Here is a 21,115-nt window from a genome sequence, read left to right on the forward strand (position 1 = left end):
ACTGAGCAGTCGGGAATATTCGGGGACGAGGGGACCAGTCAGGGAGGTCGGGATCGCAATGGTGGATATTCGGGGGGGAAGCGGTTTGCATGGCGGCGAACCGTTTCAGTTGAATTCGCAAGTGGGCATGGATTGAGGATACGAAGCTTTTGGATGATTGGATTGGGTTGAATTGAATTGGATCGGGTTGGGGGTCGCAGAAAATTGAACGGAAGTGGAGAACGGGAAGTGCCTCCGAATTGCGACAAATGCGGAGAAAGCGAAGAAACAAACAGAGGCCGATTAATAATGGGAATGAGCATGATGATCAATGTTGAATCGTTGAAGGGATGTATCGCATTACAGTTTGCTTTTGTTGTGCAGAGTCTACATGTAAAGCGCTACATATGACTCAATATACGAAGTAGACTTGGGTACGTTGGCTATTTTTGACATGCAAGGCTGACAGAGTACTTTTTTAATATTAATGGTGAAAATTAAATGTTGGACCTAATGCAACTGATACGCTCGCTCGTTCCGATGTATGCAGTTGATAGAATAATCAGATTCATGAATTGGTGCCGTTCCTAGACAGTTGAGCGTAAGCGAATATTTCATGAGGGGATTCCGCTGGACTTCTCCGCATAAAGTCTACGTTCTCAACCAGCTATCAACATCACTCTTTGCTACGGTATAAATCCAGTAGAATAATAACTCGGATTCAAATTCATTCCTCTCAGATATTACCATAACCTAGAGTACATGGATATTGCTACATATGTAATTGTTGCTGGAGGTATCCGAAAGATCGGTATCCGACATGGCATGCCGATATCCAAGGCAGTGGAGCATTTCTGCAACGGATGCGCCATTTTTCTTGCGCGAGTACTCAAACTACAGTGTACACATGAGTCTAAGTTGGGTAACTGCCCACTGGACCCGACTCGACCGCAGGGTCCGGTGGGCCCAAATCTCATGTGGCATCAATTATTAGGCTAATAGCAGAGCTCTCTGCCTAACTGCCTGAGGAATGCTTCTGGACTTATTTTTCGCTGCTTGCCTCCCTAGGCAACTCCCCGCAGTCGACGCGGCCCGGGTCCGGACGACGGCCGAGCTCGCTTGGTTTAGTCATCGAGAGGTCTAGATTTAGTAATTTCGGACTTTTCCTATTCCTCGGATTTAATACATGAGAAGAAACATGAAGATGACCTGTTATGTTGTTTAGACTCAGAGACTCTGATCCTGCATGAGAGAAAGGCCGTAATTGCCATGAACTCGGTGATTGTGCTACTCAGACATCCTTAGAGAATCAAGGAGTGCTGCCACAGTGAGCGATTTTTTCGTCGACGAGAATTGCTGACCCCAACTCCATTCCGAGAGGCACAACCAAGTATTCCCCCAAGCGGAATAGCGCCGTCCACCGACCGGGGCCGGCCGATGGGGCCAACCGGAAGAAGCCACAGTCCTACAGGGAATTATTGGCCAGCCCTCAGTGACCCCAACGGAAAGGTTCCTGATTACTTTCACAGCTACAGATAAAAACAAGCTTGGCTCTTATTACTAATACAGAGCTACTGAGCCAGATTTAGAACCTCGTGGCAGTGCTTTGTTTACTTGAGCTCACCAGCCACACTCTATGCGGTACTTCTGTACTCTATGTAATGGTTGTATGTCAAAGCTTCATCTCTGGAAAGGATCGAATGTGTCTCAGATGCATACGCTGAGTTAATGATGGATATGAGACCCCTCTGTCATTCCATGAGCGATTTAAGAGACAGAAAATCCCTCAGTGACTCCTTGCAGGAAGTTGATAGATCAACGATTCAAAATCCGCCGCAGATGCGAGGAGAAATGCTCCACAAGGATATCCCCAGATTCAATGGCATGAATCATAAAGCTTGACCATCCAGCATTGGCGATGATCATTTCTCCATCTGCTATTGGACTTTTCCCCAGAACTAAGTCCTTACAGGTACTCGTAAGATGTACGGAATTGTGATCATATATACATCGTACACCAGAGACCGTTGAATTTCTCCTCAGCACGGTTGAGATTGCAATCCCAACAACTGATGCCGGCCACCTGACTCATTACGTACTACGAGGCTGAAGTTACACTGCCGTCAGTAACACAGCTTTGAACGATATGTGCGTCATCATCATACGGACTACGGAGAGACTCGGATTGAGCTCTGGTGTACGGAGTATCTAGTATGCGAATAAGGCACGAATTACTCCGTACGGAGCAATCTGTTCTAAGCTACTGCAAGGTCTCGCTACGAAAAAAGGTTAACCCCAGACTCAGCCGTCAGAAGTCTCGGTGGCTGGGTGTGGAGACCCAAGACACCCTCGTCCCCAGACTACGTTATGCCTCCTGAGATGTCGATGATTTCTTTACATCAAGTGTATACAAATGTAGAGGGTTATTCCATCCATCACTTGTTCATTCATACACTCCCGTGGTAATCCATACACCATGATTCTGGGTCAGGAATTGAGCATTCTATGGTATGGCCCCTTGTTGACGTTCTCCCTGTGCTACTGTGGGAACATGTTGATCCTTAGCTTGGTTTCTCTCATTGAATGGATTGAGAAATCATCTAATGAACACGGTTGAAGCAAATAATTGAGCGTGAGATTTGAAGCCACCCCTGAAGCAGCACCAATACGATGGCACGAGGCCCTGTACACCTCGATCTGGCTTGGTTCGATGAAATGCCGTAAGTACGGGAGTAGAAAGCTACGGAGGACTCTCCACAGAAAAGATTCTCCGCATTGTTCTAGACCCACGATACCTTTATCGATAAGCATTGCTGTTAGATAAAGACGCCGTTCCAACTCTCCACATGTGTCGACATTTAGCGTTGTGGTTGGAAATAAACTACTTTATAGATAGATGTGACCGCCAATCGCCTCTTGTCTCAATAATGCAGAAGATAAATGGATAGTTAATATCAAGAAATATGAGGTGTTTCATCCAACTGTGTATGACAACTCGATAAACATGTGATAAGATCACCTGACTGCGATAAGACGCCAAGGTTGGAGTGACGCAAGAGTGAGAGGAGCTATCCATGCTTGACAGCAAATCAGGAAAAGCTGCTGCGATGATGCACATCTTACCACCTTGGCCTGTCTCATCCTAGGAGAGCTGCTAAAAGTTCCTTCTTCATCTCAATCATCTCGGGAACGGTTCTTTTAATCAATTCAGCATCACCAAGGACTCACTTTCCGCCCAGAGATTCCTTATCCCTAGCTCCAAGTTTACACGGAGTATCAATTTGCGGGTGCCCAGTACCACAACCACCGTCATCATGCCTGGAGGAGAGACGGAGCCACTCCTCCCTCGCTACGAGGATGATACCTCACGCCAGCGTCGTCTGCATCAGAAATTGCATAGTTATCAGATGTTCCGTGCCCTTTCCGAGGGTTACATGCCATCCACCGATCAGACCATCGCCAATCTACGTACGCTTCTGGCTTCAGATATTATCAACCCTCGCAACCAAGACATCGGTTCTGTCGGCCGTCAACTAGCCCGGGACTGTCGCCTCTGGATCGAAATATTCATTGAGTTTCTGCGGGAAAAGAACGGTGATGACCAGCTGCAGGAATTCTTGTGGCATCTCTCCAAGTCTAGAGCATCGATAGATACGGCTGAAGTCAGTCGCCGTGCCTCTCAGGTCAAAGCTCGGCAGGACACCAAAGCAGGTATGACATATGCCAACCGCGTTCGAAGGCATTGTGCTTATAATTTTGAATAGCATATAACAGTCTCCGCACCGTGGGAAGCCTGCTCCTCACCAATGCCGACTTTCGTCTCTTTGTCGAGGATCTCACCACCGTTGGCCGGGAGATCTTCTCCGACACGGCTCTCGCGCTGTCTGATACCTCAAAACAGGTCGGAGAAAAGCTCAAGCCGTCCGAAGAGGAACGGGGTGCGGTTCAAGGCGCGGGTGCGGACGACGGTCGAGCCGTGTCGGGTGAGGAACTCCGCAAGGAAGTCACCCAAGTCGCAGAGGTTGCGGGGCATGGGCTGAAAGACACTGGTCGAGAAGCCATTGACAGTGCCAAGGAGCATCTTGCCGGACAAGAGCGAGACACGCTGCTGCATCGGCTCAAACAAGCCGTCATCAAGCTGCGAGAGCGATCGGATTATTCTGACTCCGTGGCGACTCTGTCACAGTTGGCGCAGCGGTATGTGCAGCTGTACGCCAACGCCGCCGAAGAGGTCGTCTCCACAGCCGAGGAGGAGGTTGATGTTAACGAAGATCTCAAACAGGCAATGGAGCAGTTTTGGAAGCTGCTTCAGTCCTACGGAGATGCCGAAGAGTGGAAGGAGTTGGAACAGAGATTCAAGGATGTCATCAAGCATGCCAACAAAGACCCAGAGTTCGAGAAGTTCATATCGGAGATTGGAACCGCGCTCCAGGAAATGCTGACGGACCCCAAGTTCTTTGACAAGGCTCCACAAAAAGTAGACGAGCTGAAGGAGAAGTCGAAGACTGTCGGCACCGAAACTACCCTGCGTCAGGACGTAGACGCCTTCCTAACTCAGCTGAAGCGCACACTGCGGACTGTACCTGAGGATACTCAAGTTTCGAAACTTGTTGACGTGACTCGCAAGATCTACAAGGATGCATGGAACGGCTTCCAAGACCGTAAAAGCCAGCTGCCATCAGACATGGCAGAAATCTTCTTGCCGCTTATCGTTCGCAGTATCCAATATATCCCAATTCCGCGGCTGGAGATCTCCGCGCCAGAAATGGATCTGTTGATTGAGAACTTGATCCTTGAGCCCGGTCACACGGTCAATTTCTCATCGTTCCTGCCCTACCGTATGCACCTCACCACGCGCAACGACATTGACGTTCTGAAGAAGCATTCAAAGAGAACTTCGACTGACCTCAAAACCACATTTACTGCAACGGTCTTTGGCCTCAACATCAGTGCAACCGAGTTTGGCTACTGGATCCGCACTCATGCATGGCCGTTGTTCCGCATCAAGGACGAAGGCATTGCCAGCTTCTATCTCGACAGACGGGGCATCGACATCTCGCTCGATGTGGAAGTGGGGCGGGAACGCCTGGAGCAGATCTTTACCCTGCGCGGCGTGCGCGTTCGAATCCACAAGCTCGACTACAAAGTACACAAGAGCAAATGGAAATTCCTCCTGTGGCTGACCAAGCCCTTCCTGAAGCATCTTGTGCGCCGCGTGTTGGAGAAGAAGATCGCCGAGTCCATTGTCCAGGCGGCCTTTGCCCTCAACCGAGAGTTGGTCTTTGCCCGAGAACGACTTCGGGCCGCTCGGATTGCCAATCCGCAGGACCTGGCGACCTTTGTCCGGGCCGTACTGGCTCGGTTGAAGCTGCCAGAGACGGACGTCGAAACCCGGGTCGGCTTTGAAGCCCCAAGCAGCGGTGTCTTCAAGGACGTCTATGCGCCTGGAAGTATTGTGAAGGTGTGGCGGGAGGAGGGATTGCGGGCTCAAGAGGCCATCGAGGAGGGAGATCAGAGCCAGGGTCTTGGACGGACATGGCGAAATGAGATTTTCGATGTTGTCGGCCGGTCTTGGGGAAGTACTTAGGCGTTAATTTGACTTTGTCACTGGTGGTATGAGTTATGAATGATTGCGCTATTCTTTGTTCAACTGCTCAATTGATCTGACAGTCCAAACCACCTCTCTTTCACTCTATACTTTTAATCTAGTTAATGTAACTAGCTGATCACCTGTCCTTTACTCGAGCTCTCACAATCTAGTTATGTGATACCTCAATAAACAGGCAAAAATGTCCAGCACGTGACCGGACAAACCATTTTCCTCCACGTTGCGGCCACCTAATCAATAGCTACTACCTCTCTATCAACACGGACTTTATCAGTAGTGGCCGGCCAAATACCGCGCAAGAAGTCCAGGGCAAGCGCAAAACAATCACCGCCAGCACCAACTCCATCTTGAGTTCTTTGCTGATCTCAAGTCTTCCTGAAGCATCCAGGACCATTCCAATCAACACAACATCACAGACAAAGTCTAGTCTTACTTCACAAGCTATACCTCTGCTTCAGAAATACAATACACAATACACCACCTTGGCATTGACCATTGAGGCATCCTTGACCAATTGCTACGTGTAAACGCGGCTGTGATGCAGCTTGCCCACCAATCATCACAATGCGTCTAATTACAATTCTGCTCGCGATTGCGCTCTGCCTGGTCCTGGCGCTGGCCAAGGAGGATTACTATAAGATCCTGGGGCTGGACCGCTCCGCCTCGGAGCGGGATATCAAGCGCGCGTACCGGACGCTGAGCAAGAAGTTCCATCCGGACAAGAACCCGTAAGTCTATTACCACTCCAAGGCGCTCGCTCGCGAGAGGAATGGGGAGAAGCTAAACTGTACGGACAGAGGCGACGAGACGGCGCGGGAGAAATTCGTCGAAATCGCAGACGCATACGATGTCCTCTCCACGCCAGCCACGCGGAAGATTTACGATCAGTACGGACACGAGGGAATCGACCAGCACCGGCAGGGCGGGACGGCAGGACGCCCCGCGAACGACCCGTTCGACCTGTTCTCGAGGTTTTTCGGCGGCGGTGGACACTTCGGGCATGCGCCGGGCCACAGGCGCGGACCGGACATGGAGATGCGGGTGGCGCTGCCGCTGCGGGATTTCTACACGGGGCGGGAGATCCGGTTTGGGATTGAGAAGCAGCAGATCTGCGATGCGTGCGAGGGGACGGGGTCGGCGGACCGGGAGGTGGTGACGTGCCCCAAGTGTAGTGGGCGGGGAAGGATAATCCAGAAGCACATGCTTGCGCCGGGGATGTACCAGCAGGTGCAGATGCCGTGCGACGCGTGCCACGGCCAGGGCAAGACGATCAAGAAGCCGTGTCCTGTGTGTGCGGGGCAGCGGGTTGTGCGGCGCGAGGTGGAGACGGTTGCGACGGTGGAGCCGGGCATGGACAAGGGGACGCGGCTGGTGTTTGAGAACGAGGGCGACGAGAGCCCGGACTGGGTGGCGGGCGATCTGATCCTGGTGCTGGAGGAGAAGGAACCCGAGCTGGCGGCTGAGCAGGAGCGCCGTACCGACGGCACGTTCTTCCGGCGCAAGGGCAGGCACCTGTTCTGGAGGGAGGTGCTCTCGCTGCGGGAGGCGTGGATGGGCGATTGGACGCGCAACATCACGCATCTGGACGGGCATGTCGTGCAGCTGAGCCGCAAGCGCGGCGAGGTCGTCCAGCCGCTTTCCGTCGAGACGGTCAAGGGCGAGGGCATGCCGTTCTATTCCGAGGGTCATTTGCACGAGCACCACGATCACGATTCGGAACCGGGCAACCTGTACGTCGAGTACGCTGTCATCCTGCCGGACCAGATGGAAAGCGGGATGGAGAAGGATTTCTGGGCCATGTGGGAGAAATGGCGCAAGAAGAACGGGGTCGATCTCGGCAAGGACAGTGGCCGGCCTATGCCTTCAGAGGGCAAAGATGAATTATAATCGTCTTCATTTCTGTACAACCTTTGATAGACTAGAAGAACGAATAAAAGTATCCATCAAAGGCGCCTACTGCAAGTATTTAACGCTGTTGACCCAAAAACGCTGTCCCCAGGGTCCCCGTCATCTCCGCTAGTTGCGTCCTAACGATCTCCGCGCAGCAGGGCTCAAAAGGCCTCCTTATCAGTCCAATCTACCCATCGTAGATCCTCGAGCATCTCATCGCCCACACAGCTTGGTTGCACAGAGTAATTCACTAGTTTTGCACGGGGGATGAGCTCGACTTCTTCCTCTTGGTAGCTCCACACTGCCTCATGTCTGAGGGCTGGAAGCTGTTGAACCAGATCCACAACCTCGGAATCAAGGCCCTGGCGTTGTAGGCGTGGGATATCGATGTTGTGGTGTGGCGGGGTCACAATGTCAGTCACATAGATATACTGTGCTTTTACCCAGAGGTCAAACATCTTCGTGAGCCCTTCACAAGTCCTTTGTGCTTTTTCTGGATAGCATCCATGGCTATTAGTGTATGAGCTTCTAGCAGGTAGCATCAAGCAGAAACCAGCCTGGCCTATTGCATCGGAGCTGCTGCGAGGTTAGTAGTTCAGTGGTTAGAGGTGAGACGCGACGGTGATCCAAGATTCCTAGCCTTTGATCGCCGGATCGAATTGCTGGTCCAGACAACGCTCAATCCAGCTGATCTATGTTTTGAACAGGATCCTTTGCTTACTTGTAGTAACATTTCAACTGATGTTATTATAGTAAAACTAATGGTTGATAAAGCCTTTGCATTTGCAAGGAGATATACCTTACACAAAGCGGAAGACCTATATCAAGGCTGATCACACATTCACCACTGCTGCAACTGCCAACTAGATACACTAGGTTCACCACAGCATCTTTTCTCCCTCAACTAGGGAGTGAGGAGCCCGCCTTCCACTAGGTAGGTAATCATTGATCTTAGACACAGTAAAAGCTCGCAGCACAAAGACCACTGCTGCACTTATCCACAATAACTTCAAAGTCTCCACTTGAGCATTTAGATAGGCAAATTTTATAAGAACCGCATCCTTGAATACACATCAGCTTATAATTCGGCTGTATACGAGATTTGGCGCCATGAACTTACTTGTTCCTGCTGGAGATTTGGCCATGACAGCCACAGACAGCGCCAGGAAAGATATAATTCGCCAGAAATTCATAGTTGCCTAATAAGCTGGAGATTTAGTCTCCTTTCTTCTTCAGTGTTATTCCACACTCACAAGTACTTCCGGAGGTCAAGTCGCTGCAGTGGTTTGAGTCAATGGAAGTTGAATCGAAAGGCAGGTTATGACACGAATCAGGAAACACAATGTGGGATATCGTACTTTATGAAGTCTGACATATTCAGGCCTATACCTATCACTGCTGATCCTGACGCAAGGAAGCTGCGTCGTGCGAGAATCATCGAGATACCTGGGAGACTATGCAAACTGTACAATATCAAGGGTCTAATCTACTGTGGCTGGCTGAAGTAGAATAAAGTTGGTCTCATGCATAAATGCCGCAATTCATTTGTAAAACATGACATGTCACATGTACGTGCCTGTCACGGATAAATGTTAGCTACCTGATATTACTTTTACCACTCTAGCACAGTCAGGATGATTAACGTATCTTGCCAGGACCCTGGTTGCCTTACTACCTCGTATTGTGCAGTAAGATGCATATGTACCCCATGTGCTAGTATATAGGTCCTGATTTGCGGGGTTGTTGTTCTTTAGCCTTGTAGGAATAGAAGTACGGTTTTAATTGCCCTATGGGGAGCAGCAACACTCTAGCTCCTGCAGCAGTGCCTTGGATGATAACAAATAGGGTCCGACCCGGAAAAGCTTAACTTTATTTTTGTCACACGGGGTCCATCGGTTAATTCAGGAAGCAATGTGATTGCTTGAGCTATTGCAGACTAGGACAAGCTGTCAGGATGTAACATAATAAGGTGCTGCTGGTTGGACTTATCAGCTAGCCTTTGACATTTCAAGGATTTCTTCTGCGTTATTAAGTATGAGGAGACTATTCTTCCTGTGGTCAATGAGGAACTAGTCCATTTACACTGTTTTGGTATAGCTTCTCCAATGTTATATTGCGTCAAGGGTCAGAAATCTGCATGTTAAACTCATCCATCACAATGTCTAATGCAAGCCATAGCACAATGCTCTTTCTTTTACTTAATACTCAATGGAAGATCTGCTAGGCGAGCTGAAGTAAATGTCATGCGATCCAGGTTACTTTAGTACAAGGCAACCATGCGCAAAGAATAGACATAGCTGCTGTAGAGAGCTGAGAACAAAGTAGTTAGAAATCTGCTTAAATAAACACATTCATCACAGATCTAAGGCAAGCCACAGCACCATGCTTTCTTTTCTACTCAATGCTCAGTGAACATAACAGCTAAGTACAGTCTCTATTTGAGAAATTTCTTACTAGTTCAGCTGCGGAGAAGAGCAGCCACCCCCAGTGACACAGCAAGATGTCAGGCCTGACCTTTTCCGTGCAGGAGATCTACCACACGGAAATCGCTAGGTAGTATTGTTGTCACCATTTACAGTTTGGTGATTGTGTCCTGGATACTGGTGGCTTACTGCTCAGGGAGTATAGTTCAGCTTAGATTCTTTCCCACTTCCAGCTGACATTCTGGCACGATGTCAATCATACCATCTGAGGATAATGCAGAGCTGTGGACAGTAAAAGCGAAAGGCTAACAAATGTGCTTCAGCTTATGTGCTTCGTTGCTGGAGTGCATTGGTCAAACCTTACTCTATACCTCAGCAAAATTGATAGTAAGGCACAGTCATACAGTGGCCGGGAAAGCTATATAAACCATCAAGAGGAACCTAGCTTGGGGTTCAGCAAGTCAGTCAGACTAGGGAGCAGCTCTTGTCATTCTTCGAATTCTTGCCATAGTTTCACTTCATCGATTTATATTCTTCTATCCAAGTTCTACATAATTTGCAAAGCCACCGTACGCAACTACCACCATGGCCTACTACAGCTATCTCGCCTTGAAGAGACCAGGTGACGGAAACGACGACAACTACAACTGGCTCGTTATCTCCCCTGATCGAAACAGTACCGATACATTCTTCCGTATCCTGTTGGAGAACCAGCAGCTCAAACTAGGCAGCCAGAAAAACAAGGTTATCAACATCCACGAACTCAAAAGGGAGTCTTCTAGATTCTGGACAATCAACTGCGACGATGGAGACGTTGGAGCAACACTGCATTTTGCTCTTTCCGGCAAAAACGAGTCCGGCAACACTGCCGAAGGCACTGTCCTCAATGATTTGGTTGGCAAAATCAAAGTCTACTGGATGGGCGGCCGCACAGGGCTTCAGTGGAGAGTAATCGCCCAGCAGACTGCTGTCAACGTGGACGATGACTGGCTGTCTGGGTACAGTTTCTTCATACGCCGACGGGGCTATCCGAACTCCTACTGGTATCAGAACGACAAAAATACAACAATTCTCTCTGACAACAAGCGAACTCGGTATGTTGTCACTATTACAGGGACCAGAGTCATGTCTCCCAAGATTCCTCTCATCGCCAGCGACAGGATAGTAATCAGTATCATTGGTCCCGGTGGTGAATTGCAGCCGATCAGGATCCGGAAAAGTGGTTCTGGGACAACTCAAAACAAATTTTTGTTTAGCGATTTCTTGACAAGCTTCAATGTTGACAACAACGAAATCGTCATTTCGGAGCCAGGTACTGGGGATAGCTTTGAGCTCTGTGAAGGAACCGCCTACAATGCCTAAGCGGGCAGCTTTTACGGATCTCCAATCTGTCCCTGGACAAGCCACTGTTCCCCGGCGAGAGGGGCGGGTCTTGGTTGGCTTCAGTTGTAAACGATCATCTGGGCCTGAATATATCGTGTTTGCACTATGCCCTTGTTGGTGTGAATAAGCACATGTTTGCCACTGTCATTACTCAGAAAGGATTGTTACATTTAAATTCTCTAGCTTTGAGTATATCTCGTACTAAACCTTAATCCTAGGGCGTAGGAATTAGTGGGTTGTCCACCATATGATCAATAACTGCTGCATAAATACTCTTGTTTATGTTTGCAGTTTGGCTAGCGATGTCCATGAAGCTTTGAGTTCCAGCCTTGACGCTTCGGCGTCAACACCCGTAAGCCGATACGCAATCTGTGCTATATACAAGACCTTCCTTCAGGGTACACGTGATGAAAATGCAGTACCACCAAGTAGCCCAGGCAGCCCAGATAGTTGCCAGATGAGCTAGATGGCCATTTTCATTGGCATAGCACACTTGTGCATCAACAGTGTGCTCCTGCGGGCGTGCTATAACAGCATTTGACGTCTATTGTTGCAGATAAACACTATACCCGAATAGGAATAGTAAATCTGACCACTGGTCCAGAATCATGTGGAGTTTGCACACTTTGCACCAAACCTCCAGCAGAACCTCACACCGCCTTTCATCCATAGAATTTTTATCCTCACCACCACAAGCCATCCATCAAATCGCAATCGCCGAATCCTCTCCTCTTATTCCAGAAAACCTCGCATATCACCGTCAAGATGGTCCGCGAACTCAAATATCACGAGAAAAAGTCCGCCCCTCCTTCCTTCTCAACCCGGTTCCAGCAACCCAACTAACAAACATATAGACTCCTCCGAAAGGTCGACTTCATAAACTACAAATCCGACGGCGGGCACCGCGAGCACCAAATCCGGCAACGCTACCACCTCCAAAACGACACAGACTACAAATCCTACAATGCCCTCGCCGGCTCCCTCCGCCAACTCGCCCACAAGCTCTCCCAACTAGACCCTGACTCGGACCCGCTGCGCAAGAAGATCGAGTCCGAGGTTCTGGACAAGCTGTGGCGGATGGGCCTGCTGAAGCAGTCGCGCGAGCAAGGGGCGGGCTTGTCGCGGGTGGAGCGCGAGGTGACGGTTTCGGCGTTTTGTAGGAGGAGGTTGGCGGTTGTGATGGTGCGGACGGGGATGGTGGAGACGATTAAGGCTGTATGTTCTGTTCTTCCTCCTTTCTGACCGAAAAAGTTAGGTGCTGACTGGGTAGGCTGTGACGTATATCGAGCAGGGACATGTGCGCTGTGGGCCGGAGGTCGTCACGGACCCGGCTTATCTGGTTACGCGCAATATGGAGGATCATATCACCTGGGTGGATAGCAGCAAGATCAAGCGCAATATCATGCGCTACAGGGATAACCTGGACGATTTTGATCTGTTGTAGTTGCTTGGCTGACTGGCTGCTTGGCGGACTCGGCTGACTTGGGGGATGGCTATACGCTTCTATCGATACCCATATATTGCATTTGCATGGCGTCGGGTGTTACGTACATTGCTGGAGATCTAGAAAAGTACTCATTCATTAAACTCATTTTCAGATATAATATGCTTTGATATGCTAAGACTAAGATAAAGAAAAGGCCATGGTGGCAGGGTATCACAATCTCAAGGCTACACCCGTATAAACTGGGTCGACAAAAGCCTTCAAAAACACGAAACCAGGCAGGACGTCAGTGTAATAATCGTGGTATCATTGCTGCACCAACATCGCCCGCGACAAGCAGCACGCTAAACGAGACGCAACATGAAAAAGCTCGAGACGCAGCTCAGAGACTAACACGTCCTCCGCCGAGGGGCAAACCCATGGACGATCAACTTCTTCTTGAACTTCAGGCTTCTACGGGATCTCGACTTCGCCGTCTCGTCGGCCGGCTCATCAGGCAAGTCCATACGAAACCTCCGGACGCTGCCCTCATAATTGCCTTTACCGTTCTTCCCTTCTTCGAAGAACGGCATGCGATTGTCCCCGAATTGGCACCACCGGGGTGCCACTCGTCGCCAGAATCCCCGGACACCGGTGCTGGCTCGATCGATTTTCTCATATTCTCGCCTGCGAGTAGATGGTGATGTCCAGTCGATTACCGTTGGCGTCACCTGTTTTGAAGCGCCGGCGTCTCTTGAATCGGCGGTGGGTACATAAGTCGGCTGATCGGGGCTCAGGCTGGTGTCCAGCCCTGATTCTCGAGCTGTAAGGGAGAAACGGGTGTGGACAATTGGCGACGCTGGCGGTGAACTGAATTCAGAAGATGCTCGGTGTGCGCAAGATGTCACATAAGGAAGGGTTGCCGGAGGAGATCGTCTTTCCTGCAAGCGGGATTGTTGTAATTCATTGTCCTGATTGTCCTGGAATAGTCGACAGGACTCGCGATGGAGGGCCAAAAGGTCTTCACGCTTTGCCACTGGATCCTTTCGATCAACGATGGACGGTGTAAGCGGTGTAGTGGTTGCTGCACGACGGTGCGAATGCAAAGAACTGCGGCGGCTTGTAGGTGCGGACCGACGAGTGCTTCGAGAAGTAGAGCGACGATGGTCGGGAGATTTTGCAGAGGACGGCGGTGACACTGTTCGTTTCCTTTTTGGCGTGCGATGCCTATCCGACGTAGGGGTTGAAGGCGTCGCCGCCGCCGTATCTGGTTGCCTGACAGCATACGTCAAGCTGGTTTCCATCTGGTCCAAGCAGTCCTTCGATGTCAAGTCCAACGCTGTAGGCGAGTCGCATGCATCCGCGGGAATCTCAGTAACCTCTACGGTGCTGTAGAAGGTCTTGGCCTCTGAAATGTCGCTTAAGCAGGGCGAGATAGCTCTTGTAGTGATATTGAGGGATGGCACAGTTGAGACTGCCAGATACGAAGCAGGTTGATCATAGCCAGGAGTGAGACTGAATGCAGTAGAAGGACTTATTGTGGAAGTCGAAGTTGTGGTTGTGATAGAGGAAGCGAGGGTAGCTTCATCTACAGGGATCGAGTGGCTTCCGTGATGAGAGTGGCTCATATGGGGATTGCCGCTGGGCAGTATAGCTCCATGGCATGTGAATGAGGCGGCCATGCTCCCAGTCGCTGCCTTAAACATCAGGTGGGAAGAGCAAAAGGTAAATGGGATGGCAAAGATTCACATGTGCTTTGCCGTCAAAAGGCACCAGTCAGAGGCGAAGGATCAAAAGACCATCGACTTGAAGACATGTGTCAGTGCCGCTGACGAATGTGTTGATCCCAAGGTTATATGAATGAATCAGACACCCTACTTTTGCATCACGCAGCCAATCGGTAGTATAAGATTATGGTTCAAGGAGGGGAAGATCAAAGAAGAGAGGGGCAAAGCACGGGATGATCATTGAAAGGGACTCATGATGAATGATCAGCCCGTTGATCAGGAAGACAATAAAGAATGTTATGCTGCAGAAAGGAGACAGTAATGATAAGACTAATGATGTTGTAAATAGAAACCTGAAACCAACGAAAGATCTGTGTCAAGTTAGGGAGGGATTCCCAGACGAAACCTCATCCTTTTCCTTGCGCAAGTGAGTCGGTACTGGAAACTAAATACTTGTAGGTACCACGAAAGAATTCTCTTCACCGACTGTAGGCGCCCAACAGTGCCAATTTGCCAACGGAGGGCGATCATCGTGGTGCGAGTATCTAGTTTCATCTCCATAGCGGCAACAGAGGACCCATTTTAGTTGATATCATTCAACGACAAATGAATGCAGAAACGATTGTCGCCGGCGTTGACGCCCTAATGACCACAGCGACTGAATAGGTAAAAGCCCCCGCAATCGCCCGAGAACAGGTCAGAAAGACTCCAAAAAGAAGTCTCAAAGCAAAGAAGAGCTGCGGGGTTCGTTCGCTGCCATTACCATCATTACATACAGAGTATGGATGGACACTAAAGGTAGAAGAAAGCGGAATCCACCCGCTTTCCTCTTAAGGTGAGTCTAGATCCCTTGTCCCTGACCCCCTGCATGGCTCTTTTCAGGAACCGAAAGAAACATGGGAGATTCCTTCATGCAGTGTCAGCATCGGAGCATGTTGACCCTGGAGACTACGTCATTTGCAAGTTGCAACTTGAGTATGGATTACCTTCTCGTACAAGAATAGAAAATACTCCAAGGGAGGTACACTCATCCTGGATTACCTTCAAAAGCAAGGGACAAGCTGAGCCTGTGACTTGCCCTGCACAGTCCTGATACGAGACAATTTTCTTGGCCAGAATGTCGCTGGTCTCCACCTGACTTGCCCCACTACGCCCCTCCGGCGCATGGACTTCCTCCATCCGCGGTCGCGCAACGGGTCATCTGCCCCTCCTTCTGGCAGCCATTGGTCGACACAGTTGACCGCCGTTTCTATTCTTTTGCAAGGCGGTCAATCTGGAATTCTCATATGAGTTAATGTTTACCAATCACTGAATAGTATACTACAAATCCTGAATATGGAGGGCTGGTCCAGTTTTGATACTGGTCATATCAAGAGCCTGGTCCGTGCTGTACATTCACAGTCTTTGATATCCTTGATTAGTTGGCTGGCTCCTCAAAAAGGATAAAGTACCCGGCATCCACAGCTCAAATCAAGTTCATGTCTGATTAAACTTCGAATCCATGTCGACACTGGCTCTTGAGAACCAACCAAAACTCTCGAGGTCTCATGGTTTCTTGAACAGGTAGGTCTGCTTGTGACAGGCGGGTCATACTCATCCATGTGCATTGAACTAAGCTAGTAAATGCCCTATGCCAGTTCATTTGAGTTTGGAGAAAGGCTCTCTGTTTTACGCCTGCTGCCATGCGTGTAGTGCATGATCAGGCGCAGCAGATGCTTCAAGCCATCTGAATGGACTTTGATCATTTCAAATAGTGCAGCAGTACTTGAGGTCATCTTACGGAAAGAACAGAAGAATAGGTAGTTCTCCCATGGATGGTCGCTCCATGTGAATAAAGAAGACCCTTCCAATCTCACAAACGTTGCTTCCTTTCTAACTCGACATTTAAGAATACTTCTGTCCTTCTCATCTATGGGCCAGCATGGAGCCTTTATCTATGCCCCGGGCTGCCAGATCGGGCAGTCAATCACCATATATAGATGGATGTCAACAGTCGAATAGTGTCTGATAGATAGCTCTTGACGATCAGGACAGGATCTTATCTTCAGTAACTTATTACTTCTCTCGTGTTCGTGCACTAGTGATAGTCATTGGTTACTTTCTCAGGCTCCTGGGAAGTAAGAAGATCTCAGATCTATGCATTTATCTGTTCTCTATATCTGGGTGGCTCATAGTAGGTCACTTACAACTGCATAACCATTTCTGCGTTCAGCCGTTGGTAGAGCTTGCTTACGCCCAGGCATAGCACATTGTGACTGGATAGTGCTGGTGACTATATGCGTCCTGAAGTAGTAGAAACATCCGTACATGGCTGAAGTCGTCAAGTTCGCTATTCGAGCAAATAACGCTGTGGAGAATGATCCTCTGAACGCTGCCCAAAAGATTCTTGGGTGTGTTCATCGCTCTCAATGGAGTTCCTTTTCTGTCCTGTACAAAGATTTTGAAACAATGGATTACCGAATCTACTCGATGACCAGTTCGTTTGGGCCCTTTGTCCGGAGCTTCCTTTGTCTCTAGCGGTGAAAATGTCTGGTAAAAAAAAGACCTGGTCGGCCCTGTTTCCTAAGTGTCTCGAAATATCCTCGACTGATTGTGGTCATGACATTCCACCGAGCTTTTCATAAGATCTACGTTGCAGTATATCATACTGATCCTCAGCCTTAGGCCCCAGTATCTGGTAGTCCCGCATTCGACAAGCTGTAGCAGCCATAGAACACAGTTGTMGAGCTAATTGCAAATAATGACGCTCTATCATGACTATTACAGGAACGACATAGACGAGTTTTGCCAGCAAAGAGTCATCCCAACGCATCAACCACGGAAACAAGACCCTATCTCTCCTGCTGCCAGTAAACAAAGCCCATTGTCTTACTGAACCAGAACCAGACTCCAGTACTGACTCATCTTTGTACTCTGTTGTGGTCAACTCCCCAGCAAATTCGTTGTGTAGAGTCTCTGTAGCCCTTGACCGTTCACAGTCAATGACAGTGAATGACGAATATCGACGGCATCTCGCTTGAGACCTGCTAGCTGTTTAGCGAGGAAACCACAAGTATAAAAACCCCTTCTTTCCTGGGCCTCCTTGCTCTTTCCTTCTTTCTTCTTACAAGTCTCTCTCCCTCTCTGCAGGTGACTCTGAGCGACTGCCTCTGGTGGAAGGGCGAGTCGACCTTTCCCTTGTCTGCTTCCTTCCTTGCACTGTTCTCCTCTTCTGCCTTTTCATWCAGCATCTATTGCAATATATACACTCCGATTTCCCCTTCTCATGGCCCTGCTCAGCACTGCCTCCCTATACTTCACCATCTCCCTTCCTTTCCTACCCATCCCCAGCCCAAACACCAGCACCCACCAATCAACAACCAAAATTCAAAAGAAAAACCAAGACAGGAAAACAAGAACACACAAACAAACAGAACAATCAGCTGTCAAAACCAAAAATACTAAAATACTAACCAGGGCATACCAAACCGAATATGCCTCTTCCTTAGCGACATAAACGGGCCCTTGGTTGGGTGGTTGGGAACGGGCCTGGGTTATCAGATGCGTTGTGTGCGCTCTGGTAACGAGTCTTTACCTTTGATTTAAAAAGTAGGTAAGTTTTGCGTCTTAAGTCTTTTGTGTGCTGTGTGCTGTGTGCTGTGCGTTGAATTAGCTGACGGTTTAGACAGATACCCTTCTACTTGTCCTACTCCTGTTCCTGTCATGAAGGACTTCTTCACTTGGACTTGGAGTCTTGGTCAATGAGGTATGCTTACTTACCATGTACGTATAGGTAGATATCTCCGAATGATACTGACGGACATAGTCTTCGTGTGTACAGCATCCCTTGTGTATAACTTCCCTCCATAGGCCCGGAGACAAGCAAGGTTGTTCTGGTGATGAACCATATATATGACGTTCGGTCGTTGATGGATCGATGAGGTATGCTTGCTTGCTTACTTGCTAGCTGCTATTGTAGATGCTTGATACTAACTCATATAGAGACAACAAAGGTGTGTGCGGTACAAATTCACTTCTCATATATATACGTTGTGAGGAGGTTCATCAAGGCGTTCCTTTTGCAGAGTTTACAACGTTGCGGAGCTGAGGATTGGGTTTGAGCTTTGTACGAGTGATGCGTTGCTGTCGGGTTGATATCAACCTACAGATTGGATTACTGCTCTGTATATTGGACGGGCTACAATCTACATCCAGAATAAAGGCTCTGAGAACCATCATTAGTTGTCGCCGACGCGACTGACGCCGCCATATAAAAATATAACATTGACCTTCCAGACGAAGTCATGGAATACATATGTCGACAAATTCACAACTAGAATAGATAGAGCTACAACGCATAAACAAACTCATGGTTCTCTCCGTCCGTCAAATCAAGGAACCTGAATTCGACCAATGTTAGTGAACGCATCGCAGAAAAAAAGCACCGACGAACTCACGCTTGATTCTCTAGACTCACATAGTCCGGCGACGCCCGGATGAGAGCCTTCCGCTTGTTCTCTTTGTTGTACCACCACCAGATAAAGACAAGCAGCAGCAGGCAAACGCCCCAGCAGACGATAATGGTGATCTCGGCGGGTAAGTATCGGGGTGCGTCCTTGGGGCGGAAGACTTGGGGGCCTATCGATGCTTTAGCACCATTCTTGTAATTAGAATGAAGATGCCCTACCAATAATGTTTCCCGCGCAGTAACCGATCAGGTACAGCGCAGCCACGGTTGTCTTCTTGGTGTAGCCGGCGACGTTGGAAGACACTAGAGACAGGAGTGCCACGAATGGCGTCGGGCTCGCTTGGGTCATGTAGTAACCGATCAGACGGCCGACGTTGTTTGATAGCGGCAGGGCAACGATGAGGACCATTCCGATGATTGCGGTGATGAGACCGCCGGTACTGCAGAGAATGCGTTGTCCGGTGACCTGGCCCACGTATCCGTTCAGAAGAAGTGCGACCACCTCGACGGCGCCGCCTGGGGTACCGTATAAGAGACTTTGCTCGGCAGTGTAACCGAAGCTGGAAATCTAACGATAGTCAGAAGAGGAACAAAGTATCAAGATGCGACAACTCACCAACTGACTGAAGAAGTTAGTAATTCCACCGTTTGGGATATCTGCAATGAGTGCGTAGAAGAAAAAAGCCCAGGTCATCGGGTCCAGGAGTGCCTCCTTCACCTGGTAAAGCTTGAAATGCTTATTGCCGATACCTTGCTGGTTGACCTTGACACGCGCCACGGCCAGGATCCGGTCTTCTTTCTTCAACCAGCGGGCATTGAGCTGGCTGTCAGGAACGACCCACAAGAAGATTACTCCCAAGGCCACCGTGAGCAGCCCGGTGAACAGGAACACAATCTTCCACGGCTCGATGGCCGAACCATGCTTCGCCGATCCGACTGCGATGCCGTATGCCACCAACCCGCCGAGAATCTGGCCCCAGCCGTTGAAGCTGAACCAGATATTGACTCGGCTGTTCTGTTCTTGCTTGGTGTACCACTGCAGCACAGTATTAGAGTGGAATTGTCTCAGCAGGTCGAAAGTGGCTGTCTTACCTGAGAAGTCAGCAGAGCAAAGCCGGGGGTGACAGAAGCTTCAAAAACACCCAGGAAGAACCTATGCAGTCAGCATTTGCGTTGACGAGGAATATGACTTTTTTTGTACCGAATCGCGATAGCCCCCGAGAAGTTGCTGACAGCAGCAAAGCAGGACAAGATGGTGCCCCAGATGATGATACAGGCTGCAGAGTATTTCCCTAGGGGTAGACGCTGGAGAAGTCGACTTGTCGGATACTCCCACGCCAAGTAGCCTGTAATGATTGTCAGAAACAAATCACTGCTGTATTCGACGTACGCACCAAAGTAGAATAAACTCCCCAACCATTGATAATCATCGCCCTTCAAATTGATATCCTTTTTGATTCCCATGACACTAGCATACGACAAGGTAGTTTCTAGTAGTCGTCAGTCCTTGATATTCTGTCCGAGAATAACTTGTGGGCCCATACTATCCAAATAGTTCATCCCATACACAAAGCACATGATCGGCATCATATGCCAGTCAATAATCCTCAGAAGTCTTTTGTTTGTTTGTTCATCAAGGGTAATAGTCTCGCCCTCTATACCCTCAAAGGCCTTCATCGCCTCATCCGCATCGTGGGCGTGCTTCTCCAACTTCGGATCCATGGTGGGTCGGGGAGCCTTTTCCTCGGCCATTTTGAAAATGAGGCGTGTCGCAGGTTGCTAAGGGGAATGAGAAGTTGCAGGTGAAATCAAGGCAAGAAGAAGTAGAAGAAGTAGGAAGACTTGGGGACTATTCGTATTCTTCCCCTCATCTGTCGGGAAGACGATGGCACCATCTGTTATCTGAATTGCCGATGTGAACTGTACTAGCAAGACAAAGCGACCAGCGATAAGCAGGCAATATCCGGGGTAGAGCTCGTGTCGGTTACTCCACTTGACGTAGTGGAGGCGACAGAGCAAGCTTATCGGACAGAGCCACAGGCCATTCCGTTGTCAATGTAACGTGGGGAGCATGAGGGAACGGAGGAGAACAGGCGAACAGCCAATCAGACATTGTGGAGTGCACTTATCCATTTATCGAAATAATCGACTGGATCTAGGGATGCACTTAGTCAAATCATGATAAAGATGGATGAAACAAAAGGATACTTAAACGAGGTTGGGGTATACTAACAA

The 21,115-nt window shown here is 49.2% G+C and overlaps 6 protein-coding genes across 6 annotated transcripts; 4 read left to right on the forward strand and 2 right to left on the reverse strand.

Moving 5' to 3' along the window:
• Positions 1–3,293: 3,293 nt before the first annotated feature.
• Asppvi_007437 (uncharacterized protein) lies at positions 3,294–5,566 on the forward strand (the record flags this gene model as incomplete). Its single annotated transcript, XM_043303324.1, has 2 exons — positions 3,294–3,690; positions 3,744–5,566. The coding sequence occupies 2 exons, from the start codon at positions 3,294–3,296 to the stop codon at positions 5,564–5,566; spliced, it is 2,220 nt and encodes a 739-aa protein (XP_043159259.1).
• Positions 5,567–6,151: 585 nt separating this feature from the next.
• Asppvi_007438 (putative DnaJ domain protein) lies at positions 6,152–7,474 on the forward strand (the record flags this gene model as incomplete). The annotated part of the gene is made up of 2 exons (XM_043303325.1): positions 6,152–6,315; positions 6,385–7,474. The coding sequence occupies 2 exons, from the start codon at positions 6,152–6,154 to the stop codon at positions 7,472–7,474; spliced, it is 1,254 nt and encodes a 417-aa protein (XP_043159260.1).
• Positions 7,475–10,485: 3,011 nt separating this feature from the next.
• On the forward strand, positions 10,486–11,262 carry Asppvi_007439 (uncharacterized protein; the record flags this gene model as incomplete). The annotated part of the gene is made up of 1 exon (XM_043303326.1): positions 10,486–11,262. The coding sequence occupies one exon, from the start codon at positions 10,486–10,488 to the stop codon at positions 11,260–11,262; it is 777 nt and encodes a 258-aa protein (XP_043159261.1).
• A 786-nt stretch (positions 11,263–12,048) lies between these two features.
• Positions 12,049–12,727, forward strand: Asppvi_007440 (snoRNA-binding rRNA-processing protein IMP3; the record flags this gene model as incomplete). The annotated part of the gene is made up of 3 exons (XM_043303327.1): positions 12,049–12,080; positions 12,138–12,498; positions 12,554–12,727. 3 exons carry the CDS (start codon positions 12,049–12,051, stop codon positions 12,725–12,727), a joined length of 567 nt encoding a protein of 188 aa, XP_043159262.1.
• Positions 12,728–13,116: 389 nt separating this feature from the next.
• Asppvi_007441 (uncharacterized protein) lies at positions 13,117–14,388 on the reverse strand (the record flags this gene model as incomplete). The annotated part of the gene is made up of 1 exon (XM_043303328.1): positions 13,117–14,388. One exon carries the CDS (start codon positions 14,386–14,388, stop codon positions 13,117–13,119), a length of 1,272 nt encoding a protein of 423 aa, XP_043159263.1.
• A 4,372-nt stretch (positions 14,389–18,760) lies between these two features.
• Asppvi_007442 (allantoate permease family MFS transporter) lies at positions 18,761–20,632 on the reverse strand (the record flags this gene model as incomplete). Its single annotated transcript, XM_043303329.1, has 8 exons — positions 18,761–18,812; positions 18,870–19,050; positions 19,100–19,448; positions 19,497–19,916; positions 19,973–20,033; positions 20,082–20,226; positions 20,275–20,370; positions 20,425–20,632. 8 exons carry the CDS (start codon positions 20,630–20,632, stop codon positions 18,761–18,763), a joined length of 1,512 nt encoding a protein of 503 aa, XP_043159264.1.
• Between the last annotated feature and the right edge of the window lie 483 nt (positions 20,633–21,115).

The sequence above is a fragment of the Aspergillus pseudoviridinutans genome (assembly GCF_018340605.1).
Source record: "Aspergillus pseudoviridinutans IFM 55266 DNA, scaffold_5, whole genome shotgun sequence".
NCBI lineage: Eukaryota > Fungi > Ascomycota > Eurotiomycetes > Eurotiales > Aspergillaceae > Aspergillus > Aspergillus pseudoviridinutans.